General features: G+C 43.0%; 2 protein-coding genes across 4 annotated transcripts in view; both read left to right on the top strand.

The window, feature by feature from the left end:
• Nucleotides 1-5,877: 5,877 nt before the first annotated feature.
• On the top strand, nt 5,878-10,504 carry tlcd5b (TLC domain containing 5b). The gene is made up of 4 exons (XM_063203967.1): nt 5,878-6,275; nt 6,744-6,943; nt 7,460-7,688; nt 9,226-10,504. Exons 2-4 carry the CDS (start codon nt 6,745-6,747, stop codon nt 9,527-9,529), a joined length of 732 nt encoding a protein of 243 aa, XP_063060037.1. The 5' UTR covers nt 5,878-6,275; nt 6,744; the 3' UTR covers nt 9,530-10,504.
• A 688-nt stretch (nt 10,505-11,192) lies between these two features.
• The window catches only part of arhgef12b (Rho guanine nucleotide exchange factor (GEF) 12b), a 72,732-nt gene continuing 64,167 nt past the window's right edge, over nt 11,193-19,757 (top strand). For all 3 annotated transcript variants that reach the window (XM_063203964.1, XM_063203965.1, XM_063203963.1), the window contains exon 1: nt 11,193-12,713. In XM_063203964.1, the coding sequence (XP_063060034.1) occupies nt 12,682-12,713 (32 nt within the window). In that variant the 5' untranslated portion in view covers nt 11,193-12,681. The remainder of the gene's footprint in view (nt 12,714-19,757) is intronic.

Below are 19,757 nucleotides of genomic sequence, written 5' to 3'. Positions count from 1 at the left end.
CGCTGCAGATGGTGCACTTGTGCAAACACCTCAAAAATAGAAGGAGGAGGGGACTGCCCCCTTAGGAGACCAAACCTGAGCACACTTTTGCATTGAATGGACGGGTTTTGGATCCTCTTCATTAATCCAACCTTTTTGATTGTCACTGCTTAGTTGCAATGATGTCTTAAGTCTACATTATGGGACCTGGGGCCTCATGTACAAAGACTTCTGTAGATTTCTTACTGAATCTTTGCTTAAGTGAATATCTGAAAAAATCCATTTGCGCCTGAAAATCTTAAATATATCACTCCACACATAAACAGGTGTTCATGCTGATTCATGTGGTATGTCCAATTTCACATGAAATTTAGTAAAGGTGCACTTTTTCATGCTAAGTCAGTATTGTTACATCTGAAAATGTTCGTGGAAAGTTACTTACGGAGCTTTTTTGTGCGGAAGTAAGTTTGTACATGAGGCCCCTGGAACATTCACTGAATGTGACATAAAAATCCTTACAGAATAGTATGTGATTTGCTTTATCAGCAGTGCCTGGGTGAGAGTTGTCCTAGAAAAGGTTTTGAGAAAACAAAATGTAAATTTAAAATATTTTTAATTAACACCTACTCAATTTAATGGTTAACATTTTTGGGACACATTGGGGAGGTCTCCAAAAACATGATCGCTGAATGTGAACATCTTTCATTTTAAGAAACTTGGGAACTTTTTGAAATGCATGCTTAAACAAAACAAATGGCAAAACAACATTTCAGGAACTGGTCCTGTCAACATTTAATCTCTTTTAATTCTCCCTGTCACAAACACACACACACACAAGCATTAAATAGATTGAACAGTGAAATATGGATGGAGGAAAGGACTTAAGGACAGATTTGGATGGGGATGGAGGTGTATGAGGAGTGACCTATGGGGGGCGCCTGTGCTCTCCAAATAGGCAGAGCCAATAAACTGGCTGAGGTAACCACTTGTAGATGCTAAGGCATGAGATCTTAAAGTTAACAGAAAGCTCTGTTCACAACTACTGTGAATAAAATCTTGCTTTATCATCACCGAATGAAAAAAATGCATCATTCATTTAGCCTTGCCTGGCTAAATGGCCACCAACTAAAGAATGGCACCTGTCCACGTATGGACTTTATTGTCCATGGGGATGCAGGTTCGAGTCTGACCTCTGTCATTTCCCAGCCGAGCTCAAATCTCTCCCCTTTTCTTCCAGCCATCTCTTGAATTGTCCTGTTGAAATAACGGTAGTATATAGTTTTAAAGGAAATGCCCTCGTTTTGCGGACATTGTGTGAGGCAAAGATGACCCGCACTCAACTCCTTTTTTAAAGGGGCATTCCACCAGTGGAGACATGAATATGTATTGAAAGTGGGTCATATTATGTAGCAGAATAGTAGCATACATTTCTAATTTGGTGCGTTATTGGCCGAGAAAAGGCAGAAAATGACTTTAGTGCTTGTGGATTTGTGACAACAATCCCCATAATACATTGCAATGCTCAAGTTCCACAGGCCACCCCCAGGCAGCTCTGCCAGTGACTTACTGGAGCCTTAATGCCAGTGATTTCAAAAGCACTGGCACACTGATCTGTGATAGGTGTGTTAGAACATTAGGTCCAACCCCCTATGGGCAGGGTTGAAAGGGTGGGGAAAAGGCTTGTAGTCTCAACAGAAATCCACCTCTCTTACACTTCCTCCTACAATGACAGTGTTTCCCACAGAAATTTGGGAAACTATGGGGGCAGCCGGGGTTTATTTTGTCCGGGGGGGGGGGGGGGGGGGTCTTCTCACACTTTTTTTTTTTGGGGGGGGGGGTGTATTCTTGCAGCGTAAATGCAAAACGGCAAAACAATGACTACAGTATGACATTGGCGCATGGAGAAACTGTAGACCATGACTTGTATAATAGTAGTACATTGTCATTGTCAAAAAATGCAGTACAGTGAATAATTTCTGTTTACAACACAGTTTCATTCGTCCCTCATGCAGGGGTCTGGGAAACAATAATAAAACAAAATAGGAGCAGAGATAAGAATTTAAGAGCACTGTGAAATTGTTAACGCATAGACAAAAAGGGTCTTAGAGGGTAGGCTATGCCTTTTCCCCCACACATATCTGTAGGCGTACACATTCTACATGAGGGGTGCTGGTCACAGGGCCAGTTTTTTCCAAATTCCTCCCATTAAAAGGGCTGAACAACATATTACACATTTATGTCTATATTCACATTCATTACACATTAATTTCTATATGCAGCCCGATGTCTCCTCTGCTGTGTCAATGAAGGTCTGTCACCAAACTCATTACAACTGTAAAACAAAGCCTAGGGAGTGTTAGTAAACTCATCCCAACTGTCCCTTCTCTGAAGGTTTTTTATATTGCTCCCAAACCCAAGTAAACTACAACAACTTGACTAGGCTTTTGATCCCTGTCTTTCAAGCACTTGTGGTTCTCTCTATAGCAGGGGTGCCCAACCTTTTTTTTTAACCAAGATCTACTTTTGAAGTTGATGGTCTGCCGTGATCTACCAAGTCAAATTCAAGGATGTCAGTATGAAAATTTAAGACCACCATTTATTAATCACCATTATTATGAACAAAATGTTTTCAGTAGGCTACTATGGCCGTATCTTTTCAGTGTTTTTAAAGTGTGTTGAATAGCCTATCTTTACAAAGCAATGCAGCACTGATAGTATGCAGAGATAATTTCAGTCATACACAAGTCATAAACAACTGAAACAATTTCAAAATGATAAACATTTGGTATATAAAAGGCACATAGGCCCTATTTCTAAAATATGATGAAGCATTATCATGCCTTCAGTGGTATAGGCTACAAATTAAAAAGGGCTCAGAAATTCACCATTTGTTATGGGTAAATAGTAGGCTACTATGAGAGAGAGAGAGAGAGAGAGAGAGAGAGAGAGAGAGAGAGAGAGAGAGAGAGAGAGAGAGAGAGCAATGAGAGAACTCATTGGATTGGTTAACACCCCTGTTAAGTGTGACTTCTTCTATGAAGGTTTTTTTTTCAGCTCTCTGGGACAGTAGCACAGCAAAGGCTTTCTATTGTGAGTTTGGCCAATCGTTTTGTCCACAACTGAAGCAAGAAACAGCACAAATTGAAGTGAATTCCATACATGTCAACAACTAGCCTAACATTTCCCTTACACGCGGCACGCGATGTAAACGCAGTTAGCGATGATGCATGCGACTAGCGATTTTGGAGGAAGATCCTCGCATATCGGCGTGTCATAACGCATCGTTGCGCACATGTTCTGTTAACTCACCCGATGTTACACGTGTGCACACACGAATCATCTGTAATACCCTTACGGTCACTTCCTAATGCTTTCCCCTCATTCTGTGAGTCTTTAGGATGTATTTACTCCAGGAGGAAAATGCGAAGGAAATTCAAAATCGTAATTCAAATCGTTTTAACAAAAACGGATATCGTTTAAATTTTTTTTTTTTTTTACATTTTCGTAAACTATGGCGGCCAAATTTAAACTATGGCGGGCCGCCATAGTTTCCTCAATGTATGGGAAACACTGAATGATGTAAAATGACGATTTTTACATCATTGTAGGAGGAAGTGTTAAGAGGTGAATACAGATTTCTCCTGTCTCAGGGGGAATTGAGAGTGTGTTGCACGACCATTTAAAAGTATGACTTGGTGTCTAGCAATGGAAAGCCTAACGCAAATGGGTGGAGTGTCCCTTTAAACCATTGTATTGTAGTGTGAGCTAGGTTTCAGGCCACCATGCTTAATCTTTTAGTCTGAGGAGGGGCTGGCGTGGCGAAAGGGAAGTCATCAATGTGCTGGTCATCCTTATCTTTATCTTGGTCATCTTAATCTCCTACTTGAGCGCATGTTTTGACGCTATACCCCTTTTCAGCTAGGATGTGCATTACATTACATTTAGCAGACGCTTTTGACCAAAGCGTGATATTTGACCGTTTGAAACTTGTGGACATCATGTTAGACTGTGCATGCTGTTGTTTTGGCTGCGTGCCCCTGGAGACCTTCCTGCCTCAGGCCACCTGTAAGCCTGTGCAGTTAATTCTTCACCCTTGAACTCATGCATTCACACAGTTTGCATGATGAGGCCTTCTACATACAGCTGAAGTGTGGACACCTGGTGGTGGGGGTGTGTTAGTCTGATTATCATCGACTTTCAAATCTCTTCGAGACTTGGTCTGACCAAGAGCATAACAATTAACATTTCCCAAACAGCATTTCCCAAATGGCCTCCCTTGGTTTGCTAATTGTTGTTTGCTTCCCAACAAAGTGGGAGGAGTTTCCGTATTTGCTGGAACTCAGAAACTACTTGCATTGACTCTTGACCTGACTGGTAGCAACGCAAGCTGTTGCGTCACTAGGAGGGCACGGCCTGGCTAGGGGTGTGTTGGGGTATGAATGGGTTACACACTCATGGGGACCCAAGTTCGAATCCGGCCTGAATCATTTACCAGTCCTACCCTATCTCCTGTTACTTCCTTCACTGTCCTGTCCAAAAAGGCAACAGAAAAGAGTGGGCATCTGATGGGTCACTACTGGTGTTCCTTAAAATGTAATATACGTAGATAACTGGTGCTTTTGGAAGGAGGCGTAATTGCAAAAATAGGGTCGGCAAACTCCAGCCCATGTTGACCATGTACATAGTACAATCAGTGAAGAATAGGTTAATCTATTCTCAGTCAATGCAATAAAGCCAGTGTTTAGCATTCGTTATCTTTGACATCCCGTTGCCTTACATAGAGATAGAGTATTTGCTGTACCTGCGCATAAAATTGTGCTATTGTGTGTGGGGGGAAAAAAAGAAAAAAGACATTCTAGTGTAAATGATCAGGTTGGTCAGTGCAGGGACTCCTGCAGCCTAATGGCTAATCTGCAAGGAAGTTAATAGCGGGACCTCCCTCCCTCTTGGTGCTAATCGCCGCTTGGATGATCAGTGTTAGGAGGTAACTCCCAGAGCCTGGGTCAATGACAAACCTGGAGAGGTTAAGTTGGAGATATAGCCAATCACGGCCGCTGACAGCTTTGGCCAGCTAGGTCCAGGACAACGCGATCTGAAAGGGCCACCCTGCCAATACGTACACATAATGTAATGAGCACCCTATTTTGGGTTCCCCCCGTCTCCTTGGGCCAGGGACAAATGTCCCCTCTGCACCTCCCTGGAGGCAGATCTAAAGGGGCCCGAGGGGTTCCTCGCGCTGAATCACCTGTCAGGAGACGCAGCTTAAGGGTTACTACCGGGAGATTTAACTCATGAGCTGCTTTAATGCCAGCCGTGAAGACAACCAAAACATTCTACCCAGCAGGTACCACCAGGTAGAGGGGCCTTTATGTGCACACTCTATGTGCTTCAGCTATGTATCTTCTAAAATATACATACACCATGACATGACGTGTTGTAACAGATATGTAATGATAAAGTCATGATCAGATGACACTCAATATTTAATGATTATTTAATAATGATGATAATAATAACTTCAATTGGATAACACAATTAATATAAGACATGTAGCTCAATGTGCTTTAACAGTTCAATGGAAAAAAACAGATTTAGCAAAAGTTTAAGTTATGTCCGGTAGCTAGGTCAAAGGTTACAAAAAAAATCATATGTAAGACCTTTACACTTGCACACATCACCCCCCACAGCACACAAATCTGAAATTCCTTAAATGTGTGGGGTGAAGATGAGCAGTAAACACAAGTTACAGTAAGAGCCCCAAACAGGACCGCTGATAGCTTTGCCTGGGCCCAGGACAAAGTCACCCTATAGGGCCCTGCGACCAATACATACACCGTAATGAGGACCCAATTCTCTGGGCCTCCCCCTCCTCTCCCTGCGCCCGGGACAACTGATCTGTTTGACCTTCTCTGTTTTCATACCCTGGTCCGAGAGGCCTGACTCTCTCCCCAAGTGGGGTGGTTGCCATTGCTTCAGTCCTGGTGCACGTATGCTGCTAGGGAGCAAAGACAGCCTAATCTCATAAGAGGCTAAAGCGGCTTGGGAGCAGAGGAAGGGATGGAGATGAGTTAGTGGCTCTATCTCTCACACTGTCTGCGGCAATGGAAAAAGTGAGGACATATTCTCACATGCCGCATCACACCGCCGCGAGAGGGCTTTTATAATATCGAGGGAGGACCTAATCATCGAGAACCAGCAGGCATGGAGTTGGACTGAGGCCTACATGAAGAGAGATATGAAAGGTTAAGCATGACATGCCTGCTCTGGATGTTAGTGTGCACGGCATGAGATACAAGGTAAAACACACTTGTACTGATTGCCAGGTTGATTGCATGCTAGCTTTTCACAAATATCCATAAATGTGTTATGTAGCCAATTATTATAGCTAAAATGATTGTTCTGTATTATGTGATTTCAAAGGTAAACACATTTCTGCATAAACGTTTTCTTTTATTTAACCTGACTTCAAATCCTGTCTGTTAATTCTTAATCATGAACTTATTACACAGATGTACAGTATGTATAGTGTAGAAGTACTGTTACAGATGTAATTATTACAACACTCGTAGTATGATATTACTTTCAGTAGCTGCATTCAGAAGTGGTAATGCAATTACTAATGTACTACTAATGTTGCAATTACATCTGTAACAGTACTTGTACTTTATAAAACTCTGATTTTATGTGAAAGCACGTAATGACTGTAAACAATAGTGGTTCTGAAATGGGGACCATCTCACTGTCTTCTTGGTTTGGTTCCACAGCATGGCACTCACATTGCTAGAGGGGTTTGGCTGTAGCCTCATTAGCTGGATCTGTGTGTATGCCCTCATTTGCTACGTCAACTCTTTGCGAGGATACGAGTTTAACTGCAGGGTGGTCACCTTCATCCATGGCGTGATCATAGTACTGCTGACGGCTTACATAGCCTTCATCGATGGACCCTGGCCCTACACAAACACAGGTGACATTTCAAAGTGGACTTTCTTTGGTGCCCTATACAGGGTGTACTGTATTCCTCACACAGAGCACAGAGTGCAAAGATTTGCAATGTAGCCTCAGTGGTTCCAATGTATATGACAAGAACTGAGTGTAGATCTACATTTGAAAGTATGTAACCTGGGCCTTCTGGGTTATACCAAACTGGACCTCTAACCATTACTCTAAAGAGCCCTTTGATATGGTGGTCAGAGCCTCAGTATGGCACCCCTAAAGGCCTGGGTTTGGTTTGGTTTATTTATTGATATAGGAAGACCAAGGGGTATCCAAGGGATTACATGTAAAATCTTCAAAACACTTTTTTGGCACTTATTTTCAGGGTGTGAGTCCTGGCGGGTGCACCTCTACTTCCCTTTGCTACACTTATACATGCTGTTTATAAGCTGCCACATTTCTGTTCATTTCCATTGCAAACTTCTCATCAACCACATAGTTTTTTTTCTCTCATCTCTGCCATCATCATGTTCTCCATCCCACACAGGCGTGCTCAACACTCCCATGCAGATCCTGGCCCTGCTGGTGAGCCTGGGCTACTTTGTCTTCGACATGGGCTGGTGCATGTACTTCCGCACGGAGGGCCCCGTGATGCTGGCCCACCACGTGCTGACCATCCTGGCCATGCTGCTGACGCTGGCCGAGGGCAAGTGCGGCACTGAGGCCTGCGCCGTCATCTTGGGCAGCGAGGTCACCAACCCCTTTCTGCAGTCCAGGTCAGTAGATTGAAGGAGTCGGTTAATGGGGGCGCTGTGGCACTGCGTGCTAAGCCCCCCACATTTGGGCTTGCATGCACACGGGGACCCCAGTTCGAGTCCAGCCGGGGTCATTTCCCGATCCCACCCCGTCTCTCTGTCCCACTCGCTTCCTGTCACCATCTCAGACTGTCCTATCAAATAAAGGCATAAAAGCCCCTAAAGATATATATTTTTTAAAAATGAAGGAGTTGGTTAAAGCCTGCACATCCCAACATCTGACCTGCAGGACAACCAAATAACCAGATGAAAAGGGGAAAAAAATCAGCTTCAACCAACCAGGATTTGTCTGCTCCCACTCATTCTGAAAGGTCACTTAAAAAAATATGTGGGAGCAGATCCTGGTTGAAGTGGACTTTTTTTTCTTTTTATCGGGTTAGTAGGTTAGAAACTTTATTCTGCTGAGCATACCGGTCTCAGAAAGTAAAAGCCCTGCCACATGCTAACTCCAGCCAAGTCAGTTGACCATCTGAACCTCATTACCTTTAAGCCTGGCTGATGGGCTAAAGAAATCACAGTGTTAGGAGGCAGAATGAATATCTGGCCAGGTTACTAGTTGGTAGGCAACGTTATTGTCAAGAGGTGCAGGCCAGGGGCACTTCATGCTATTGCACCGTGCCATGGATGGCCTACGTGGCCAGACTCTGTCCAGCATTTTGGTCAGTTTTGCACTGTTTTTAAATGTGCTTTAGAAATAAAATGTACTACTTACTATGGGAACCCAGGTGCGCGTCTGGCCTGGGCCATTTCCAACCCATCTATCTTCCCATTCGTCAACTATATTTGCAGGGCAATTGCTTTGGCATCAGACATGAAACACAAGCAAACACATCAGAAAGCAACAGATAAAAAAGACAATATCACTGCTCCCCTTAGCGCAGTGGTTCCCAACCTTTTTCTTCAGGGACCCATGTTTTTACTATTGTAAGCTTTGGTGACCCAGCGCCCGCATGAGAGGAAGTCACTTGATACGCTCTGTCTCCTCCGAAAACTCATTTTAGTCATAATTTTATTCCTCAATTCGTCTTTGTTCAAAAACAGAATAAATGTTTAATGTAGCACTTAAATTTTGTTGCTTCTATGCATTTGTCATTTATTCAACATGGGCTACATATGGTATTAAAATGAAACCCCTTAAAACTCAAGAGGGCTTCGCGACCCCCCGTGGATCTTTGGCGACCCATAGGTTGGGTCCCGACCCATAGGTTGGGAACCACTGCCTTAGCGCACACTAAACAAGTGGACAATAATGGGCAACCTGGATTCAGATTCAGCTATAATACAGTGCTGCATATTCCAAAAACACCTGGCTTTACATGTCAAAATGGCCTAATTGGACATGTTAGTATAACCAAGTCATTTGCTACGCTACATGTGGCACTGGATTGTACCGTCTGAATCCAGGCTACCCGTCCACCACTGCCATTGGTTTGACCAAGACATCTGACAGCATGACAGGGTAACCTACACAGCTGTACTTTGCCTCATTTCATTTCAGGTGGTTCCTGAAGCGCCTGGGCAAGTATGACACGCTGGTGGGGGACGTAGTGGACTTCCTTTTCATCCTGCTCTTCCTGGTCGTCCGCATCGGCTTCGGCGCGGGCATGCTGCACGCCGTAGTCACGTGTCCCCGGTCCCGCTGGTACATCAAGGCCAGCGGTCTGTCCATCTACACCATCTCCTGCGTCTTCATGGTGGACATTGTCCGCTTCGCCATCCGCAAGAGCTGCGGAAAGTACAAGCGCTGGCAGGAGCGACGCCAGCTGCTGGACGTGGCCAATGGGAAGCCTCACCTGCAGTGATGAAAGAACTCTAAGTTTGGAGTGAGGAGTCTGCACACTTAAAATCCTCTGTTCTTTGATTTTTTAGCAAAGAATCAATTTTTTTTCATCAAAAAATCAAAGAAAAATTACTTCAACCCCTTTATGCAGAACCTATGGTATAACCCCACTGTCACCAGAATTGCAATGGCTTTGTCTTAATCTGTTACTTAAGGCTCTCTGTAATGTCATAGCAGTGTTGTTATGATGTAGTTGAGTATTTTCAGCAAATAGTGAAAAGGCCCGCCGGCGACCCAATCTGCACAAAGAGGCTATGTGTGCGGTCAGAGATGAAGACAATGCTTGAAACATAGTTCTGCCATGGAATAAAAAAATCAAGGAATCAAGGAAAAAGGATTTCAAATGTGTCGACTCTTCCCTCCAAACTTTCAGTCAGCCTCTGTCCTGCACCTTTTCCTTGGATGTGCACAGTCTTCACCCTCAAATGAAATGACGCTCGCTGAGCCTTAGTCCCATCTCTCCTCACTCCGTAGTGTGTCCCAAAAGGGTTTGGGACACACACACGTTCATATGCACCCACAGGAGTGAGTGCTAGGGGGAGTATTGAGAAGAGGTAATTGAAATGGGACCAGGCCTGGACTGGACAAGCAGTGACACCAAAGTGGAACTCTTAATGAATAACATAGTGGTGCTGCTGCTGTTGGAATGGATGTAATGAAATTCTGGGTTCTGTTGTTGTTTTGTTGTTTAGCGTGTGACTCATCTGTGACCCAGCTTTGTTTTTTGTGATTTGACATAATTTTCAAACTTAGCAATTTTCAGGAGGTAGATATTTTTGTAGTTAGTAAATAAACAGTGCTGATGTGTGTTTTGAATGAGATCCAGTTACATGGAAACCCCCTCCATGATTGAATAAAGTAACATAGACTATGTATGTTTGAATAACACTATGCCTACCCATTAACATGTTTAAAGGCCCCAATACAAAATAGCTGTATTATACTGCTGAGTGGTGTTGGTCACCCAGAGTAATTCAAATGTGAGAATAAAATTGATATTGAACTAAAATCATAAACATGTTTTAAATAAAAGTCCCTGTGCTTCAGATGACTGAATGACTCAACCCTTTGCCACTTTAGTTTTCATTTGTTCACCACTTTGCATTTGCTATGTAGGTCTATACAGTACAAACAAATAATAGTCTGACATCATGAACAAAAATATACATATGCTATGTTTACTTTTGTTGCAGGCTACTAGTTTTGGGGATTTGTAGGTTTTTTTCTTGGCTAATAGACTTTTGCGAAGCCTGTGTGGGTTAGTGTGTTGGGGCACACTTGACATTTTCACAAATATTTGGGGGCCATCTCTGGTCCAATAAACAATAAAACTGAAATATATTGTCAACAGCAGCACCCTCACAAATATTATTTTGATTTTTTTTCATAAAATTATTTCAAGGCCCACTTGGGATACCTTCAGGGCACCATTTGAAAATCACTGGCGCAGAATAGTCTCTGTAGCTTTTTGTTGTTTGAATGTTTTTATGTTTAAAGGAAAGTTTTAATTGCTACTTAGTAGGGTTACTGAAAGATGGCTTCAGAGGACCTTTGCAGGGAGGGGCAGTCAAAATCAACTGCTGCGTTCCTTATCCTATGGACCTGCTATGCGGGGCAGGGTGATTATTTTTCGGCGGAGGGATACCCCGTAGAGAGAAATGTCGGCAAAGCGTAGGAATCTGAGGATGCAATTTACTCAAAGTCAGGAATTATTTGGGGTTTAAATATTTTCTCAGCGGCAACATAATGGGCGCCGAAAATTAGCTGCAGCGGTAAAGTAACCTTTCATACGACATAGTTTTTATTTTTGCAAATTGTTATAGGCGTATTTTCCACAGAGAGGACAATACGACAAAAAAGTGCTGGATTTGGGGAAAACATGGAGACAAGGAGGGGAAGGACTCGACTAAATGACTAAGCTTGAAGTTTTCAGCCATCAATGCATTCACAAATGTCTTGGAGTTAACATGTATTGGACATCTAAGATGAATCGATTATTTTCTCTTTTACGGGAACAAATGCGCCGTGAGCACGTTCACTAAATCTGGACATCAAAACCGCCTGCGAACAAACTCTACTGACTTGACATCAAAGGATTCGGAAGTTTTCTCCCGAAAATCTCGGACTGAAGAGTTCTAGCTAGTTTGGAATTCCGGTCGATGGAATTGCACTGACTGAAGAATCACACACGGGTAACATGTAATATTCTACCCCCTGGAACAATCCAAAAGTTTATCGCTCCGGATAGCAAAGCGGCAAAGTGCTGTTTTGTTCAATATTTTCCATCCTGTGTTCACCTCAAGAGGCCTGTGTTAGCCGAAAAGACCACGTACAGATAGTAACGGAAGATGTGCAATTTACGTGTGGTTAGAATGTTAATGCTGGGAAAGTTCAACTTGTAGGCTTCAGCGGATGCAGAACACTTTTCGGAAATCTTAGACATAACTCTTCAAACGTGTCTGGGAACGGCTGTAACTGGAAACTCTTTGAAAGATGGGGGATATATCTGTAGAGAAATGTGGTCATTGACACGAAGTAATACCGAGTGACGTTTGGACAGCAAAATAGCGTTCGATCTTTTTGTATGACAGACCAGAGTTCCAATGAGACAAGAATTAAGGTGAAGCTGTCAAGTAAGCTACATTGTAGCTGGAAACACAATTACAAAACGCACTGTTAGAGCTCTATCTCTAGCAAATATTTCCACAGTTAGGGGAAGAGGGATCAGTGCAGACCGTGTAAAAGGTTGTCTCTCGAGTGTCGTATTTTTCAACCAAAAAAGCTTTTGGGGTAATTTGGCATTCCTTTGTAATGTAGATGGTCTGGCTTAATTAGTTCTCCATGTGCAAAAGTATAGCAATAGGCTACTGTACGCGGTAGCCTAACCATCGTTTTCTTCCAGCAACAATTTCCTGTCCTCCGAGAAGCCTCACAACAACCTACATTTCTGGAACTGTTCGAAGTGGAATAAGCTATTGTTGACAGTATTACAATTTCTTTTGCAAACCCAACGGTTGGACATCAAGGAGCAACATCATTTCCAACGCACGAAGGAGATTGCACACATTACAATGATAGTTGGATAAAAGCTGAAGAACATTATACGAAAGCCCAATGAGTGGCACACAGTCCACGATAACTGACAGGTAAGTGCTTACTCCCATTCAGCATATTTTACTGTGTTCTGTCTGTGATCATTTTTTTTTTTTTAATATTTGACAATGGCCTTATGCTTCTGGGGGATGGATCTAGAATTCTATTGCCTCTGCTACGCCTGAATGTATAAACTATGGTAGCTTGCTACCAAGAAATCCCTAATGCCAAGATAGTTGCACTAGGCCCAGGCATGCATGTTAGGGGCACTCATGACAACTGGTATGTTGGCAGTTGGTCAAGCCTGGAGGGGTTTTTAGGTTGATCATACATGCTGCCCAGTATCTCTTGATTCAGGTTACAGTGTTGAGTAATGCTGGGGAGAGATTTGGATTTGGAAATTCTGGGAAACAGATGGCAACCCTCCTGCCTGGATGCCATCCGTTGGCATGAGAAGCCGAGCCATTTTTGCAGTTCAGTGCTGAAAAATATATAGTGCCTCTTTAAGAAGAAATGTAAACTTTGGTATGTTTGTGATTTATTTCCTATGTGGATTATAATCTAGAATAGATGGATAAACTGAAGTGGCAAGCTACTATATAGGCATGCATGGCAGCAGATGAGTGGTGGATGTAAAGGTTGGTGTCACTGGTTATAGACATGTGGTGGGTGACACAAAAACTGGTCACCAGTCACATTTTCATGGTGCTAGGGTTGGCAGAGAGGAGGTGAAAGGAGACCACCTGCACAAATGCCAACATGGCCCTATATAAATTGAACAATTGGCTGTGGATCAAATCTGGACATATCAATCTCACAAGACACCTGGCATTTACTACATGCGTCATCTCATTTGATGCAAGTAAGACTTCCATTTCTGTTTGGAGAGCCTGATGGTGTAGAGAGCTCAACGCTAAAGAAAAGGAAGCGAATAACACTGCTGCCGAAAGAAAAAAAGGAGAAGGAAACAAGCCTTGCGAATGGGTCCAAAACACCAAGTGGAGGATGCACATTTAATTGTTTTCACTTTCCGCTTTCAACTGTGAGAATTGTGTTTCAGGGATTATCCCAAACTGTCGTGACCTTTTATAATGAGAAGAATTTGCTGCCTGCTTGGAGAGTGAGTGATTGCTGTGGGTAATGGTAGAGGTAACTTACTCATAACAGAGACAGAATTCAAAGACGAAGTCACTCCATTTCAAGGTTTCCCCCACCAGTTTATAGTTGAGGTGGACACATTGACTAGGTCCTAAAGAGATAAGGATTTTGTATTGTGAATGTAATCTCTGATGGTGTTTACCAAAAAAAAGTATGTTTAAGCTATTTATTTTTGGGGTTTTCTTTTTTTCTTATGGAACTAGACGACACTGCCTTTCCCATGATGATAGTCACATGCCTCTGGTGTGTGCTATCCCTCCACACACCTTGCATAGCAAATGTTCTGCGGGAAACACTTGCATTTGTTTACAACTACAGACCTCAAAAGGTGTAGCGCGCTGTGTCCCCTCAGTCTCGGTATTCTTCGTTATCAACTGATTTGTTTATCTTGTGTGATTGATGCAAATCTGTCAGGGGATCTCCGGTCATGCCCTGTAGGCTGTGCACTTCAGAGGTAGCGAAGTGTCAACGCTGGTTTATTTAGCCTGGAGGTTGTAGTCATAAAGCTGATAGAAGAGGAGGCCCTCGGCATGTTTCAAATCAAGATAATGAAACCCTGGGTCCTCCTTCCCATGACAGGTATGCAACTACACAGTATCCACTTGGTTACCAGGTGTATTAAGGGAATAAATCTGGTGTTAGACTCATGTTTCGAAAAAGCGTCTTCATGAGAGTCCTCAACACTAGAAGCGCGGAGTACCTGTTTTCCTTTGTTCTACCTATACTTCCTACTATAATTACTACTACTACTACTACTATTACTGCTATAATTACTTTTTCAACCAGCTTTCTAGAAATATTGTTGATGCACATTCACTGAACTCCCTTCTACTACCATAATGATCAAATATTACAGATGAAGACAGACTGGTGTGAGAGAAACCATGTTTATTACCACCGCTGAGTTAATTACCCTGATAGGACTTGTTCACTTTACCACCTTTAGTAATACTGGTGAATGTGCCTGAGCACTGAGCAGTGAGCTTCTTCCTGTATCCATAGTGGGCAGCAAGTCCATAGGAAGGCAGACACGACACTGAGTACTTGTCGGAGTGCAGTGCAGTCAGTCAGACAGTCGCTCTAGATGTTGGAGACTGGAGGTAGAGAAGCCAGACACCGCCCTCACCCTCGCCACTGCCTGGGGCACGTGAGCTGATGGTCCGTGACAGGCAAGGCGAGCTCCGGGCCAGCACTCCGCTCTCATACCCATCTCATACAGCTCCAGACATGGTGGGAGAGATGAGATGAGGGTCAGGTCAGGGCTTGATTCTGCTACCCACTGTAGGGACACTACACACCAGTCAGGGTTTAGTTTACTACTGACTGGCAATGGTTCCGGTGTACTGTGGATATGACCTACTCATCAAGCTGAGCTGCATGGTAGGCCCTACCCACCAATCCTGGGTGAGGGGTTAGGGCCAGGGGTTAGAGTTTGAGTTAGGGTAGTGTACAGTACGTTGCGTACTGGTAACTTACTTCACGGCAATGGAGCAGCCTATTTACAAACCCCAACTCCGGTGAAGTTGGGACATTTGGTAATCTGTGAATAAAATCAAAATGCTATCATTTTCAAAACACTCAATCTATTCATTAGATGGAGAATAGTGACAAGACAACATATTAAGTGTTAAAACCGAGAAACATATTGTTTTGGGGGACATAATATGTACTCATTTCTAATTTGATAACTGCAACACGTCTCAAATAAGATGGGACGGGGATCAGTGAAATGTAATAAACAGCCAAATAAGATAAAAGGACAAAGAAGAATATTTCAAAATGAATTGTACTGACGGACAATATGAGTGTCCAGGTATAAAACCATCACAGAGAGGCTGAGTCACTCAGAATTAAGTTAAAGAATCTTCTTAGATGCAGAGGGAATAATTACCGTAGTTATTACGTACATTTTTGAATTCCCTTTGATTTACCATGATTGAGTGTATACAAGACATATTTTTGTCAATAAAATATTTGTGTAGGTTCATGACATCATGAAATAAGTTATAAGTTATATGAGCTGTAGTCTCACTCTAGCACTCCAAGAATTACAGCTATTGAAAATTGACCATATTAAGAACGCTTCATGTGTGCAAATGATAGAGTAACATTCTCCTATGCACCCGAGCTTACTTGAAATAGACCCAGAAGACATGGCAAACTGTACTTTGCTAACAGAAGTCAGCAGAAGTTGCAGAAGTCAATTCTTTTTGAAAATAATAGAGACTTGCATATCCTGTGCTACAGTGAAAATGGACCATCCAACTTGTGTTAGTGCTAACTTCAAAAGTCAGCCTCCATGATGACATGGGGGTACAGTAGTGCATTGGTTAAGTTGTTATCACTCATCTGTAGAGTTAAATACAGTGCTGAATGATATAAATGGGGTTTAAACAGCATGAAAAGCCACTCATGATTATATTTTGAAAGGAGATCTTCAATTATTGCCACATAGTAAGGACAAATTGCATTCTCTACTAGGTTTTAACAGTTTAACTCCATCATAAGGACCAGCAGGTTATAAAATGGCGGGCTTTTGGTCAAGACCTGTCACACTGTAAGCACTACAGACAGGAAAACATTGCAAAACATGACAAGGAATACACCCACCAGTTAAGATGGTGAAATCATGTCCAAGATGGGAATTAATACTGTTTTTTATATATAGTAATCTCATCGATTAATGTAATTCACTGTTAAGTGTTTTCTTTTGCTTTGTTTTCAGTCTTCCTCGACATTTTCTGCCTTTTATTGTCCCCGTCCCAACTCTTTTGAGACGTGTTGTTTTTACATATTCATGGAAATCCCCCAAAACAATCATTTTGGTCAGTTTTGATGGCTGATATGTTATCTTTGTGCCGTTCTCCATCAAATGTAAGAATCAGAAGTTTTGTAATTGGCAGTATTTTGTTATTATTCACAATTTACCTTGTGTCCCAACTTCTATGGAGTTGGGGTTTGTAGATGGAATATTGGTCTCTTACTGACATGGCAGGGTCACACTTCACAGGGCAACACATCAGTCAGGGTTTGCTACTAAGCTGCTGTCACCATGGGCAAGCTGAGGTGCATGGCTTTGCTTACCATAGGCCCTGAACAGGAAATAATTTGGTTATTATCTGATAATAGGTGTGTGAACAAGATAATACCTTATTATTTGTATGCAAACGTTAAAAAAAGCAAAGCAGAGTCCAATGATCTGACTGATACAGTGACGTTGAGCTGCGTGTGTGCGGAATTGAAAACAGTGACAGAATTCTGTGTTCACCTCAAGTGGCATTTCTTCTGTGAATGCACAGTCCAATTACCTGTCCATTTTTACTGTGTCAGAAGGCAGCACAGGGTAGACATTGGCTAGACAGTGCATACAAAGGTGTGGCTGAATTTTCCTTCAACTGTGTTTAGCCTGCATGTATGATTGTCATGTCATACCCAAAGTAAGTTACCTGTTAGCGTTTGTTTCCTTGCTTGTGTTATGCATGCCATTATTGCCTAAAAGCAGTCATGGTTCACATGGTATGTTTATTGAGAGACACCTTGCCTTTTATTATGGTAGGAGCCAAACATTGTCTATCTCTATCTCTATAGTGTTGTGAGAATTAAGTTACACCATTTTGGACATCTGTCTGAAACTCAGTTTTGTAGTCTTTAAGACTTATTTGTAGCTTTAGGATCTGCAATATTACATAAGCTGAACGGTTTGTGTGACCTCCTCCAATGCTCATCTTGTTTCTCATTCAGACATCTCTGAGAGTCTCGTCAGTTGTTGAGACTCATCATTGGGTGCAATGTCTTCAAAACCCTAATCAGGAACACTGGCCAGTTGTGGTACTCCACATGTCTGTCCGCTGCTGGCACAAGGCTACATTAAGTTGTAATAGCAGTACTTGTGTTGTGTGAAGGCATTCATAAAGCAGACTGATACTTGGAAGGGTGCTGATGTCACCCTAGTGTGGCTGGAAGTAATTCTCAAAATGGTGTAATATCATGGTAAAATAATGAAATATGCTCCGAAGTGACCAGATGACTTTTCATTTTAATTTAAGTGTGGGTGGAAATGGAATAGAAAAGAAAAGACTCCACAATGTCTGCTATGGATCTCATTCTTCATTGTGGTTTATTGCTTGTAAACGTTTGATTGATGGTGATTTAACACTGCTCTCCCCTGTTTGAAATCAACGTCACAAGACATCCTCTTCATGGTCTGTGCCAATGCGTTGTCACACATAACATAGCCCACTTCAGTGCTGTGCCGTGTAGTCCAGAGATGCAGGGCAGTATTGGGGAGTAGGTTAGCGCAGGCTTGTCAGTGCAGGCGGGGGCTCCAAGCTTTTGCTCTTTGCTCTTTGTCACAGTGTTTCGCTGATGTGTGTGATTTTTTTTTTTTTACCCCCGAGGCCTGTCCGGGAAGTGGTGACATCACTGATAAACAATGTCTGTCAGCCCTGGCCCGGGCCACCAGCCTTTCCTGACAGGGTGCAGGCCGGGAATGATGCATGATGGGATAGCGCAGAGCCCGGCTTGCTGGCTGGCTTGCCGACCAGTGCATTGACCTCACAACAACCTGCTATTTAGCCTCGGCATGTAATCACTGTTACAGATAGCCCGTGTCAGTGAGAGACTTAGCACAGATCACAACCATTAAAAACAACACTGAGACGATTTCGTCAAAAATAATGATCTAACGAGCTAAAGGCCACAAAACTTTTGCCGCGAAAATGGATGACGATGCCAGTGGAACACTAGTTATCCTCCGAACAGATGAGTTTGTTGGCACGGCCTTTGGCAAAATCATGATTCACTTGTTCTCACATTGCCAGGGAGTTGTGAGCCTGCTGGATACTTGCACTGAGTTACACACACACACACACTCACACACACGCTGACTTGGCCGGGCTGGCTGCCGGAACAGCAGGTGTGTTTATCCATACCTCGCATGACCGCATACCATGAATGTGAATTTAATGCTGTTGTAAACAGCAGCTCCGCTCTGCAACAACATTGCCCTGGGCCACACTAAAAAGCTTGTGCAATATGCCGTTTTTTAAAAACTTGTATGTGCTTTAGCGTAGAGCATAGTGAATCAGAAATGGGAATTTCAGGACGGGTAAATCAACCAAGGAAACTCATAGGGCCTATATGCTCTGGAAATCTTGCAGTGTTAGTTCAACACTGTACATTTTGCAAGGGTCATTCAAGACCTAGAGAGTGAAATTTGACCCTCTGTCTCTATACAAGTATCCTGCAGTTCATGAATTCAGCACAGAGAGTCAAATTTCATACTCCTAACATTGTCCCTACTCTCCAAGAATGAACCTTGCAAAACTGTCTGCCTTCTCTGTGCATGTGTAGGTCCATACAGTATGTCGGTCCACTGTTTACCTTGTGTTTGTTTTTCATATTGTATAGTGCTAATGCTGCTCTGAGCTGCTGGAGATTGGCGTAAGCAGTGCAGCGGCGTCGGTCAGATTTATTAGCCCCTGATTACACTGGACACGCTGCTCTGCACTGCGGCGTGATATAATATAATCACCTTCCTGCTCATGCAGAGATGGATGTCCTTCCTGAAGGATAGTCGTTAAGACACACACACATACACGCACACACACAAACACACACACACACACACACAAACCTAACGCTCAGTGGGCCTGTTCTTCTGCTCCCTTACCGGACCACAGTGCAGTAGTGATGATAAACAGGGGGGGCAACCTTTTGAGCCATGTTGCCGAGCAGTGACGTTTAATGTTTCATAATAGCGTTCCGATGGCACGATGAATCGTGATGGCTTCCAACTTCCCTGCTGATGATTTTCAACCCTCCAGATAGAAATGTGCTGCGTCATGCGGTGGGACGGCATCCAAACATCATCCCTCTCAGCCAAGTAACATTGCCCAACGATGATGCACAACTCGCCCCTGTGTGTGTTGTCAAGACTG

The sequence above is a fragment of the Engraulis encrasicolus genome, chromosome 7 (assembly GCF_034702125.1).
Source record: "Engraulis encrasicolus isolate BLACKSEA-1 chromosome 7, IST_EnEncr_1.0, whole genome shotgun sequence".
Taxonomy (NCBI): domain Eukaryota; kingdom Metazoa; phylum Chordata; class Actinopteri; order Clupeiformes; family Engraulidae; genus Engraulis; species Engraulis encrasicolus.
The sequence above is the reverse complement of the archived record's forward strand: the minus strand, read 5'-3'. Positions and strand labels throughout refer to the sequence as shown.

What these genes read in the sequence shown, in the direction of transcription:
- tlcd5b (XM_063203967.1), top strand. Translation starts at nt 6,745, where the DNA reads ATGGCACTCACATTGCTAGAGGGGTTTGGCTGTAGCCTCATTAGCTGG. An exon ending in CTGGCCCTACACAAACACAG is followed by an intron (nt 6,944 to 7,459) that starts GTGACATTTCAA and finishes CATCCCACACAG; the next exon opens with GCGTGCTCAACACTCCCATG. An exon ending in AACCCCTTTCTGCAGTCCAG is followed by an intron (nt 7,689 to 9,225) that starts GTCAGTAGATTG and finishes ATTTCATTTCAG; the next exon opens with GTGGTTCCTGAAGCGCCTGG.